This window comes from Chelonoidis abingdonii, chromosome 14, assembly GCF_003597395.2.
Source record: "Chelonoidis abingdonii isolate Lonesome George chromosome 14, CheloAbing_2.0, whole genome shotgun sequence".
NCBI lineage: Eukaryota > Metazoa > Chordata > Testudines > Testudinidae > Chelonoidis > Chelonoidis abingdonii.
In genome coordinates this window covers 2,179,381-2,192,184 of record NC_133782.1, presented here as the reverse complement: position 1 = coordinate 2,192,184, position 12,804 = coordinate 2,179,381, and the positions used below count along the sequence as shown (strand labels likewise).

General features: G+C 45.2%; 1 protein-coding gene across 1 annotated transcript in view; it reads right to left on the bottom strand.

Moving 5' to 3' along the window:
* NOL4L (nucleolar protein 4 like) overlaps window positions 1-12,804 on the bottom strand; it is a 99,278-nt gene that overhangs the window by 52,120 nt on the left and 34,354 nt on the right. The window contains exon 4 of the mRNA XM_032762393.2: window positions 11,764-11,873. Coding sequence (XP_032618284.1) covers window positions 11,764-11,873 — 110 coding nt within the window. The remainder of the gene's footprint in view (window positions 1-11,763; window positions 11,874-12,804) is intronic.

Sequence of the window (12,804 nt, the reverse complement as noted above, 5' to 3'; positions counted from 1 at the left end):
ACCCCGCCGATATGGCGGGTAGTCTAGACATGGCCTAAGCAAATCCAGTGCTCATGAGAGGAAGGGATAAAACTCCTGGCTACAGCCAGGCAGCACGTGATATGTTTTCCTGTGCAGTTTTGCCAAATACAACTTCCTCCAGTACTGAAACACTCTCTGTTGTCCCAGCTCTGGGTCCCCACAGATAGCTCAATCCAGGCACCTTAATCTTGACCTGTGATACCTTAGCCCGGAGCAGCAGCTGCCAATCATGGCAAATTTGATGTTGGTTTTGTGAGTTGCACAAAGGGATGAGACTACGAAACTCTCTCTCACATGACACAAACCAGTTTTGAACTAAAGATCTCGAAGAGCAAAACCTTGTGTGCTATGTAGAGCCAGACCTACTACCAGTACCAATATTGCCAAGACTGCCCCAGAGTTTAGAAACTCTGTCCCAAGAATGTGCATTGCTGATAAAAGACCCTAGGCTATGCCTTTCTCCTGCTACCTGGGGCTGCTCTGAACGGTGGGGCAGGCAAACGGAGAGGTTAGCAGCCGACAAACTTCTTTCCCAGCCAACCCAACTTAACTCTCTCTGTGCATCCGCCTTCCCCCAGCTCCAGCTCTGCTTGTCTCATTGCAAGCCCAGAGTTAAGAATGGGAGTGCATCCCAAGCAGCCTGGCTGGGGAGGGGGCTCGGCTGGCTTGATAGAAACTCTCCTAGGATATCTGAGCGGAGCAAACTTGATTAATGGGTACAGCATGGAGAAGGCAAGAGGAGAGTGAGTGAGGAGGACTCAATATTGCATACAAGCTACTTTGGACTGAAGGATCCTTCCATCCCTTAGTCCCCCAGCTGGGGCTTGATCCTGAAGCGTGTTTAGCAACCTCAACTCCCCTTGACTTGAGTTGGACTGGAAGGTGCTCACTACCTTTCATGATTATGCCTCTGATATGGAGAAAATGTTTCCTGAAAACCCTGTTCTGATGTCGGCAACTGCATACACCTTATCCTGCCCTCCTAGCACATCTCAAACTCCCACTGAAATGTGTAAGAAATGCAGGTCTCGGCCGGGCCCTACCATTCCTCCCCATCTCTTACTATAGCACAAGTTAGTGTGCCAAAGCCCCAGCCTCAACAGAAAGCTTATGCTAATTCAGATCCAACAGCAGCTCCTGCCATTCACTCATTATATAACCCCCGGCCCATTTCTGTATCATTTATACCTGGTTACCAAACCCCAGATTGGACTGTATTAAATCTGCCAAAACAGCAGAATGTCCAGATCAGAGGGAGTCAGTTTGGCATTTCAGTTTAAAGATTTGTTCCTTTTAAAGTCTTTAGACTCTGCCAGCCATTGTGTAAGATAGGATGCCTTAATGGAAGTCATGCTGAATGGCCTAGTATGAACCCTGAAAAAATAAATTCAGGAGTGAGTTGGAATTAAACCAGATGGAATAGCTTGCCCAGAGAATGACTGCCTTAAACTTGGACTACCCTAGCATTTAAAAAATGATAGTATTCATCATTTAAAAATTAGATGGTAGAAGCATTAGGGCTAAACAGCAAACATTATCTTTTTGCTCTTTTTAATTACTAGTTTGTAACAATCAGGAGTTCAGAAGATAGTTTAGTGCCCCAGCAGTCATCCTACACTGAGTTACTTCTGCATAGTGTGGAAATTGTAAAGGGCCTGATTCTCCTCTCACACCTGTGCAAATTTGTTTAAAACCAGCGTGAGAGGAGACGCAGGCCACAGGAGACTCTGCACGTTGTTGTGACCTCAAACTAAATTCTGCTCTCAGTTATGCCAGAGTAAATCTATTGACTCCAATGGAGCATTCCAGATTTTCTTAGGAGTGAGAACAGAATTTGGTCTGGGGTTTTCAGAGTAGCCTCATTACTCATGGGAAGTTATTTTGGAATGTTGCTTTCCAAGGTCTGTACTCCCTGCAGGGAGCCCCTTCTTGTCATTTATGAAGGCTCAAGTAGAAGTTCCTGATTCTACTGTCTTCTTTGTTCCTCAGCACAGATAAAACATTCTAACACTCTGCCAATCTGTGCTTCCTTTTGGACACACTGCTGTTTTAATATTGGTGTGTCTAGCAGCACCAGTAAATCATAGACACGGCACACAATTTTTCCTGGATAATGAAGTTAAAAGGCCATCTTGACGTCCATTCATTTAATGGTTTCTGTAGATCAGTTACCCCAAGAAAAGTGAGTTCCCCATGGTGGTGCTGGGCACAATTAATCATTTATGGCAGAAGCCAAGAGGAACACAAGTCAGTTATTTAATTTATTTCTATTAATGCCACCAAATGCTAGTTAATTGCATGGCAATAAGGTGACATTGCTTTAAAGATGAACTAGAAAGCAATAAATAATTATTTAAAGTGGTGTTTGGGATGTACAAAATGTTTGCTTCCACTTCTTCTTAGAAACAAGTCCTGATTCTTGGAGGACTTTTGCAGTCCTTGGGGCACCTCGAACATCACAGCTGGAGACCAAAACCAGAGCTGCAGCTTTCTAATCCTAAAACTCCACATCCTCGCTGCCTCAATTGGGGATTGGGAGAGCAGCAACCTCCAGCTGTGTTTCACATTCCATGTCTTCCAAAGATTGCCCAAGTCCTCCAGAAAAAAGAGCAAGATCATTACCTGATATTTCTAATATAGAATACAAACAGGGAAAAAATGAGCGAGGGGGACTGAGGCCTTTTTTATTATTATTCGTCACACACAGCAAGATCACCTTTACAGTTATTTTCTACACAGCTCTAGGGATAGTGAGGAAGAGAAAACATGGGTTTCTTGAGCTCTAGCTGGCAACCCAGGCACCTGACATTGGTGGAAATTGTAAGGATTTGCCCATCAGCTCTCCTGTCCTTCAGTCCCCAGTCTCTCCAAGCTAAAGTTGCCATGAGACTGCTTCCTTGAGGAGATCGCCTACCCATCTGTATTCTGCATTCAGTGTTCCAGGATGCAAATCAGCCTCTTTTTCCTTAGTCTTTGGATTCTGCTGAAAATATCAGCTCAAGTAGAAATTCCAGTTGAAAACTTTCAACTGGTTCCAGTTGGCCAACTAGGTTTTGGAACAAAGCAATGGCTCTGCTGGTTGTGGGGGCCACTGATCCTTGAAAAACCAGTACATAGCAACAGAATCCAAAGAAAAACATTAGAAATTAACAGAGACCAACCAAAGGACTCTAATGAAGATGACCTGAATGTCAGCTAGAGAGGGCTTCAACATGATTCAATAACGTGGTCCAAGCACCTCCATCCAGGCAATCCTGAGTACAGCACAGCTAACAGACCATTGCGCTGTACTATAGTTCCCCACGTGGTCAGTCAGTCTCTATGGACAGGCCCTAAAGCTACCCTGGAGAATTTTACTTCAGGTAATGTGTCCCTTTGCTCACAGACTTTCCTCAGAGACCTTTGGGCAGATTTTCAGAAGAGCTCAGCTCCCATTTAGACGGCTAAAGAAACTGGCCAGATTTTCACAAGTGCCAAACAGCTCCTGCTCAGAACAATGGGAGCTGCTGTGTGCTGAGCACGTTTGGAAATCTGGTCCATTGTGAATTAACCCTCTTAGGTCACATCTACACTAGAGAGCGTACACAGACACAGCTGTACCGAGGCAGCTACGCAGCTGTATTATGGCTTGTAGCCGCTCTGTGCCGATGGGAGAGAGCTCTCCCATCAGCATCGTAAAACCATCTCCACGAGCGGCGGCAGCTCTGTCGGACGGAGAAGCTCTCTTACCGACATAACACTGTCCACACCGGCACTTCTGTTGGGTAACTTATGTGGCTCAGGGATTGTTTTTTTCAAATCCCAGAGCAACGTAAGTTCTACCGACAAAAGTGGTATTGTAGACATGGCCTTAATTCTTACTCCTTTTGTAGCTGTTTCCCAATAATAATTGGCATTAATATTCCTTTATAGATTATAATGCCAGAAGAGACAATTCTGATCATTTTAGTCTCACCTCCAGTGTAATCCAGGCCATAGGACCTTCCTGAATTAATTTCTACTTTAAACGAGAACAGATCTTTTAGAAAAAACACTCAGTCTTGATTTAAAAATTTCCAATGATGAAGAATCCACCACGATCCTTGGTAAATTGTTCCAATGGTTAATTACCCTCACCATTAAAATTATGCAGCTTCCTTCCAGTCTGAATTTGTCTAGCTTCAACTTCCAGCCATTGGATCTTGTTATCTTTTTGTGCTAAACTGTGGAGCCCTCCATGATCACATTTCTGTTCCTCATGTAGGTACTTACAGACTGTGCTCATCACTCCTTAACCTTCTCTTTGTTAAACTAAACAGAGTGAGCTCCCAGAGTCATTCACAATAGGGTATGTTTTTCAATTCTTTAAGTATTCTTGTGATTCTTCTCTAAACCCTCTCCAGTTCATCAGCATCCTTCTTGACTTGTATAAACTAGAGAGGGTTTGGAGAAGAGGCATAAGAATGATTAAAGGTTTGGAAAACATGCCTAGTACTGAAACACTCAAACAACCTTGAATTATCGTATGTGCAATTCCTGTGTCCACTTCTCTTTTCCTTCATCAATACCGTAACCCTGTCAGGGTGTGATGCATTAGTGGCTGTTCTAGGTGCTTGGGCTCCCAGAAAAAGTCAGAAAATGTCCTCAAGACTCAAGGTTGAGGGCACCCAGGACACACTGGTTCTTTCCCAAATATCCCCTCAGGATTAGGTTACGCAGCTAACTTTGATGGAAAGTCCTTTTCCTGTGAAAATGTGAACAGCAGCACTCATCTCTGGCTGCTCTTCTGCTCCCAGAAATCTCACTGGAGCAGACTGAAGGGCAAACTATCAACATTGAATAATTTCTTCCCTCAGTTGTTACATCTTGGAAAGGCTTAGGGAGTCGTGTACTCACCTAATCAGGAAACGCTGGTGACAAGAGGAAGAGTTCAGAGGATGATATTCCTGATAAACTGAGGGTGAGAAAATATAAGCATTGTGGAAAGCAGCTGTAACCAAGGCGGCATACACTGGTTGGTGAAGGTAGAGCTGATTATATGCAGTTCAGGGTGGAAGCAGCTCAAGACAGTAGCCAATGTATTTGCTTTCTAATTCAATGGGCAGTTGGTGAAGCAAAAGGAAAAAGAAACAACAAACTGAAAATCCATGAAATTGCAGACCGAGGGACAAGAGTGTGACCAATTCAGATTTCTTTTTTCAAGACTAGAAGATCTAAGAGAGGCTGGAGTGAACTAGGTAAATAATGTGATACTTTTCCTTGAGCCAAGAAATCATTTAGGCCCTGAATCCTATAGTTCCAAGTTGGGCAAAACTCCTGTTGACATTAATGGGAGTTTTTTTCTGAATAAGTATTTGAGGATTAGACCCTTTAAAAATCCTAATCCTCGGGCCACATAGGTCGGTCTTCTTCAAGGATTCTGGGATCTTCATATTTTGCAGAAAGCATATTTTTCATGTTGCAGAGTTGCCACTGGAGGTGGAAGATTACAGTCAAATCCCTGGTGCAGAGTAACATCTGCCGACCTATTGTGGCTAACTGAAGGCTCAGCCCTGCAGAACTTACTCATGCTAACCTCCTATTGAAGAAGTCAGTGAGGGTGGTGGTACATACTTATGAGTTTTTGTCATGTGATGTGGGGCCATTTCTGGAACAGTAACTCCAAGTAGACCTAGAAATGCCCACTGTTAAAAGAAATGTTAAATATGGAAGAATTAATAGCATTACCGCATCCAAGGGTCTGTTTGGCAAATACGCTTTCCTCCCTTTATAAATATTTTGTATTGACTTTCATGTAATTACATAATTTATCTAAAGAGGGAAACACTTCATAGCATAGTCATAGGGCTCAAATCCCATAGAATACATGACACTCCTAGGCCTTATAAAGAACAAAATGGTCTGATATGGCACCCACAACATCACTGCGAGCTTTGTCATTGACTTCAGTGGAAACAGGTCAAAGCCTTAGACTGCAGGCTCTTTGGGGCAGGGAACAGATTTTATTTATACAGAGCCCAAACTTGCAAGGCACTGAATAACCTTCAATTCCCACTAAATGTGGTGGGTGTTGAGGGAACCCAGCACCACCTAGGGCTGCCAACTCTCTATGCGCACAAAACCGAACACCTTTGCTCTCCCCCCTGCCCCACCCCTCCTCTGAGGCCCTGCCCCCTGCTCACTCCAGACCCTCTCTCTCTGTCTCTCACTCTCTCCACCCTCATTCACTCACTCATTTTCACTGGGCTGGGGGAGAGGCTTGGGGTGTGGGAGAAGGTGCAGCCTCTGGGGTGGGGCCAGAAATGAGGGGTTCAGGGTGCAGGAGTGGGCTCTGGGCTGAGGCAGTGGGTTGGGATGCGGAAGTGGGTGAGTGCTCTGGCTGGGGGTGCAGGCTCTGGGGTGAGGCTTGTGCTGAGGGGTTCGGAGTGCAGGAGGGGGCTCTGGGCTGGAGCTGAAGGGTTCAGAATGTGGGAGGGGGCTCTGGGCTGGTGCAAGGGGGTTGGGTAGATGGGGGTGAGGGCTCCAGCTGGAGTGGCAGGCTCTGGGGTGAGGATGAGGGGCTTGGGGTGCAGGAGGGGACTCTGGGCTTGGTGGGTGGAAGGTGGATCAGGGCTGGAGCAGGGGGTTGGGGTTAGAGGTTCAGGCTCCGGGTGGCACTTATCTCAAGCAACTCTCGAAAGCAGCAGCATGTCCCCCTTCCGGCTCCTATGCGGAGACGCAGCCAGGTGGCTCTGCGCACTGCCTCATCTGCAGGCGCCGCCCTCACAATTCCCACTGACCATGGTTCCCAGCCAATGGGAGCTCTGGAGCTGGTGCTTGGGACAGAGGCAGCGAGTGGAGCCCCCTGGCTGCCCCTGTGCCTAGGAGCAGAAGAGGGGGACATGCTGCTGCTTCCAGGAGCCGCGGGGAGCCACAGCAGGCAAGAAGCCTGCCGTAGCCCCACTGCGCCACTGACCGGACTTTTAATGGCTCAGTCAGCAGTGCTGACTGGAGCTGCCAGGGTCCCTTTTTGACCAGGCGTTCTGACTGAAAACCGGACACCTGGCAACCCTACACCCAGCAGGATTGAGCCCATGAGTTTGCAAAGTGTTGTGTAAATATACAGAACTACAGAAAAGATTTATACAAAGAAGCTTAACATGAAGCAGAGCCTCAGAATAACTATGTGCTCTATGAAACTTTATTTGTATACTTTTAAAAAACAAAAGCCACAAAAGGAGTTGCAGTTCCTCAGCATTGCTCAGAATTTAGCCCTGAGGCTGTATAGCCTGATCAGAATCTCCAAGTAATTTAAATAAATGCCTTTAGCACCAGTGAAGTAAAGAGCATTCATTGAAGGGTTGAGCCAGCTAAGTGGATGTGAAACATTAGGATTTCCTTTGAACATTAAGCATGAAGCTTTAAGTCACAGCAGTTTCTCAAATTAGCCACCACATCCTTGGGCAGAAATTGGTAGTCGCAGGACCCAGTACCTTCACACAGCAGAAATGGCATGGATAAGTTACAAATGTAAGGCCAGGTCTACACGAAGCGCGAAAATCGATTTTAGATACGCAATTTCAGCTACGAGAATAGCGTAGCTGAAATCGATTATCTAAAATCGATGTACTCACCCATCTTCACCACGCGGGATCGATGTGCGCGGCTCGCCATGTCGATTCCGGAACTCCGTTGGTTTTGGTGGAGTTCCGGAATCGATGTAAGCGCGCTCAGGGATCGATATATCGCGTCTAGATGAGACGCGATATATCGATCCCCGAGCAATCGATTGTAACGCGCCGATACGGCGCATCGTATAGACGTGGCCTAAGATCAAATGGATAATACCCAAACATTTAGTTCAGCCCCAGGCAGGAGGGATCCAGGGAGATTAGTCCATTTTAACAGATTGCCCCCTGTCACTTTTTCTACTCTTTCCATCCTGAGCAAAATGATCGTCTTTAACCTTTGGCTGGCTGATTCCATATCTGGGAAAGATGAAAGTTCTATTATAAACAATATGACACTTTCTGGGAAACTGAGGTATAGCATCAGTTCCATAAGGTCTAACCTAATACTGGTTAACACCTTTCGCCTGCTCTGAACCACTGGGATAAGGTCAGGCAGAGGAGAACACTAGACTGGGAACTGATTTCATGTTTGTTTCCTTTAATATGTGCTCTTGATCCATCATGTCCAGATGCATCACAGCTAAAGTAGAGTAACATTCATGTCTTCTTCCCACTGCAGCACACTTCCTCACGCTCCATCCTCCCTACCCCCCCCAGTGCACTCCTCCCTACCACCCAACCTCCCAGCACCCCAGCCCTGACACACTACCATCCACCTCACACCTCCTCTACTCCCAGACCCAGGCACAGCAGGCTCCCCTCTGCACCACTCTGCCCCCACAGCTATGGCCACAATTCCTCAAGCTTTCAGAAGTGTAGGTTATATTTACAGTGGGCCCTGCCTGGCCTGACTTCAGGGGGATTGCATGAGTGCAAGCGAGGGCAGGATTTGGCTAGTGTGTCCTGCTTTAAAAAGAACCTAGTATATTATCCATGACTGGAAATGGGCTTGAGGACTCTTTACTGACAGATATTCAGTATAATCATTTGGACGTATCTTTCTACTAACAAAGGAATTTTTTGAAGTGGTTTAACTATGATGTGTGACCTTGGGAAAATCATTTACGGCCATTTTCAGAGGTGCTGAGTACCTCCAGCTTCCATTGACATCAACTGTCTACCTGTCTGTCTTAGGAGTTCATTGGACTGCCCATCAAACTACTATTGGAGTGTCTTCCGCAGAAGATTAAATTGGCAATAGCGAAGTCCCTTGTGAACTTCAACTGGAGATGCAGGTGCTCAGTAATTCTGAAATTCAGACCCTTAACCTCTCTATGCATCACTTCACCCATCTGTAAAATAGAGATAATAATGCTCACCTATGTTACAGTGGCGTTGTAAGGATTAATTAATGTAATCTTTGTATAGCACTGTAAGATCCTCAGATAACAACTGTTTCCGAAGTGCACAGCATATATTACAATGGTCTCCTTGTTATGCCTGTGTTGCTGTTCCCTGTTTCCTGGGCCGTGCTGAGAGAATCTTGCATCTTTTCTCCCATGAACTAGTAACTTATCAAGCTCCTCTCCACCTGCCTGTGTCCTCATGGTGATAACTCCTAATCTCCCCTCCAGTGAATCTCTGATGTATTTGCTTTGTATGTCTACGAATATAAATATTCTAATAGTTTCCTTATGGTGTAGTGGTTTCAAGGTACCTCTGTTTGCAAGTCTGAGCTCAGGACCGGGGCATTGGAATATGGCATCTGAGAACCTTCTGCTGTTTTTGTTCTTTGGCATTTATCTCCAATCACCTTCTACTCCTGAGCTGGCGCGTCAGGGAGAGGGTTATTTTCAGAAAGGGGAATAAATTCAGTTAGTAAAATCAGATAGCTCAGTGTGTGGGTCTGCCCAGCAACAGTCATCTTGTTTGCAGCTTTCTACTCCCCACACTGGACTGTTTTCAAGGCTCAGTTAGCTAGATGCAAAAGCATTTCTTGGTAGCAGTACATTTCCTATACATCTTTTTAGTGACAGGTCCAAGAACAGAACTGAGGACACACACTTGCTATTGCTGTAATTTATTGAGAAAAAATTCCAGACACAAACATTCCTGAACTCCAGAGTCAAAACTCAGGTCCTACATCAAATTCTACTGATTTCCAAGGTATTTGGGTTTGGCTCATTGTAAAGGTAAATTCAATATGGAAATTCAGATCCATATTTATGACTTGGATCTGGGATTTTGGTTAAGATTCATCACATATTTTTAGTTAATTTAGTTTTAGAGACCAGGAGAATGAAGTCATCTTTTTCATAGAACAGGTAAAGCATAAGCAGTGACGAGGCAAACCTCCCACACACCCCTGCTAATATGCCTCATCCCTGACGTGAAAGGACCTCTTCCTGCGTTGAGATAGGAGTTCAGTCTCCATGACCCATATGGTCCATAGCCTTGCAGTAAAAAACATCAATTATGGTGGGAGATTTTGTGGATTGAGACCCACCAACTCCTTTCACATAAGCCACTGAACAGTCAGCAATTGTTAACAATTTTTGGCCACCTCATACAAGGATGGATATAGAACCAGTGATCAGATTCTTTGTTTTGCTACTGATCCCCTGAGCCATCCAAGCCCCTTGAACTGATCCACTTTAGAATCCAATTTTCTCATGATATTCAGAGCCAGTTTCTGAGGAAAGAGATTCTAGGTTGGTGAAGATGTAGAACTGTCCATAATTCTACAGCATCAGACTCCACAACTGATTGCGAAATCATTAGATCCCCAGCTTTTCACAGTTCTAAACTCTAATATTACCCACTGGACAGAGACTCTTAAACTCGAGTGTCCAGCATATGCAAGTAAAAAGCTATGCTGAAGTGCACTCTCCAACATGTAATTTAGCCCCACGTTAAGGTGTTTTTCCTCTGACCCAATGAAAAGATTCAACATCTATTTCCTCAGTCCCTGTAAACAACCACGATTCGACACTTTACACCCTTGCACTGAGTTCTCTCTTCAGGCTGCCTTCAGATAACAACCATCCATGTACTTCAACTTTACCATTCAGGTTAACACTTGACCAGTGCCTCCTTCTTGCTACAACACACACACACACACACACACACACACACACACACACACACACACACACACACACACNAAAGCCATGAGGCTGGAAACAGTGTGAGGCAGCAGTGAGGAAGCCTGCAGTCTCTCTCCCTGAGGCAGGGGAGCTAGGAAGGGTTTACTTAGTAGGCCTAAGGGAGAGGGGTCTGACTAGGAAACACACACACACACACACACACACACCCCCCCCTCCTCAGCTCCTGGTGGCAATGGGAAGCTAGGGAGAAAAGCATAAGGGGATCAGTCTCCAACCTATATTTGGTGGGAAGAAAATCTGACACTTGGTTTCTGAAGTGCCAGCAATACAACTTTGTGGGGAGTCAGGGAAGTCTATTCTTTTTATAGTCTGTTTCCATGGTGCGTTGAGGATCCCTTGGCAAATTCTGCAGCTGCAGAACATTGGAAAATTCCATGGCCTGGGTATAATCATGTGGCAGTCTACCCCCTCCATTCCCAAATCAAAATCCAGAGGCATAATATTGTCACCAAACAGCTGAGCCTCTTCCCAGATGGAGACAAGAAGGAAGTGACTGGAGCTGATTCTCCAGGAAGATGCCGAACAACTCAAGAAAAGAGAACACCTGAGCAACAGAAGCAAAGCCTAGGGATCAGTCCTGATCTGCTAAAGCCCCTAAGCAGTTTGGAAGGTGGCAGAGATATACATTCCTCTTCGTCGTGGATATTTTTATATTAATTTCACTTAAAACCACCATATGTCTAAAGAACATGCAGATAGTAATGAACAATAACTGCACTGAATACATTTCTGTTCCTCTCCTCCGTGCCCTTTCGGCAAAAACCCTGCATGGATTTTTAGAGACAGACTTTCAAAAACAAAATGTTGTGTGCACGCAACCTACACACAGCAACACTCTCTCCAATTGTGCAATTCCCAACTTGCATGTGCACACAAGCTAGACATGTGCAAAACTGTTCCTGTGAAAATCTGGTCATCACTACTTTGAGATGCCAAGCATCAGCCATTCACCCTACTCGGTCAGTCTGGACAGAAATCTGCTCTGGTGCCACTCAGCACCTCTTGGAATAAGACAGACTCTGTTAGTCAGGAAGAGAGCAACTCACCTGCTCCTGCGAATTCATGACCCGCAGCTTCATTTGCTTCAGATAGGTGGAGGTGAGAGGCATGTTGTAGTCAATGATTCCAGACACCAAAGAGGAGGGTGGCTCATTTTCTGAAGTAAAAAACAAAAGGAAAGCTCCTTTTAGACGTGAGATCCTGGCAGCACAGACCTGACGCTGTACTACCATCAGCATTATTTAATATCTGAATTGCAGTCACCCTCCAAAGCTCCCATTCACTGTTTGGGCCCACTGTGCTACATGCTGCATAAAGGCCCCACCCTGTCGGGAATTCCCTTTCATTGCAAAGGAACCATCCTATGTGGAAATGGTTACACATAATGTAATATTTTTAGTTTGGGTGACTAAACATTAAACGCAGAATGAAACATCTAACCCTGCCAGAACACTCAAAACCACCTCTGACCAAAAGGAACACAGAGAGAATTTCACAAACAACCAGATTTTTCCAGCCAGTTGTAGTGCTGTGAAGTTGCACCCATTGTGATAGGGACTCTTTCATTTTGGGGTGAATGTTAAGGCAGTTTTGGAAGTACTTCCCTCTTGTGATGGAGATTGTGTTTCAGTGAGATAATTAAAATAACCTTATTTATTTATTTATTTTCTTAACCCGTCCCTATTGACAGCTTTCTATACATCCACATAAAGACTTAATGATCATCAGGAAGACAGATTCAGACCACTCAAGCAAACAGTATTTCCAGCCAGTCAAGATGAGTCCACTGTAAAGCAAACTCTTCATTATTTTCTAGACCGTATGTCATCTGTCCCTTGTCTGCTAGGCCATAGGCACCAACTTCCTAAGTTCCCAGGGGTGCTTGACCCCCCTGCTCAGTCCCAGGTCCCGCCCCCTAGCCCCAAATGTGAGAAATCGACAAAACTTCAAGAATGCATTCAGGGCAGCAGCCACCTGATCCGAGAGCAGCCAGTGGACCATAGTGGAGCAGCCATTGTCCCAAAGTCCATTTTTTATAAAATACTGTATCTTTATTTTCTTTCTTTTGTATGGCTGGATGTTGCCCT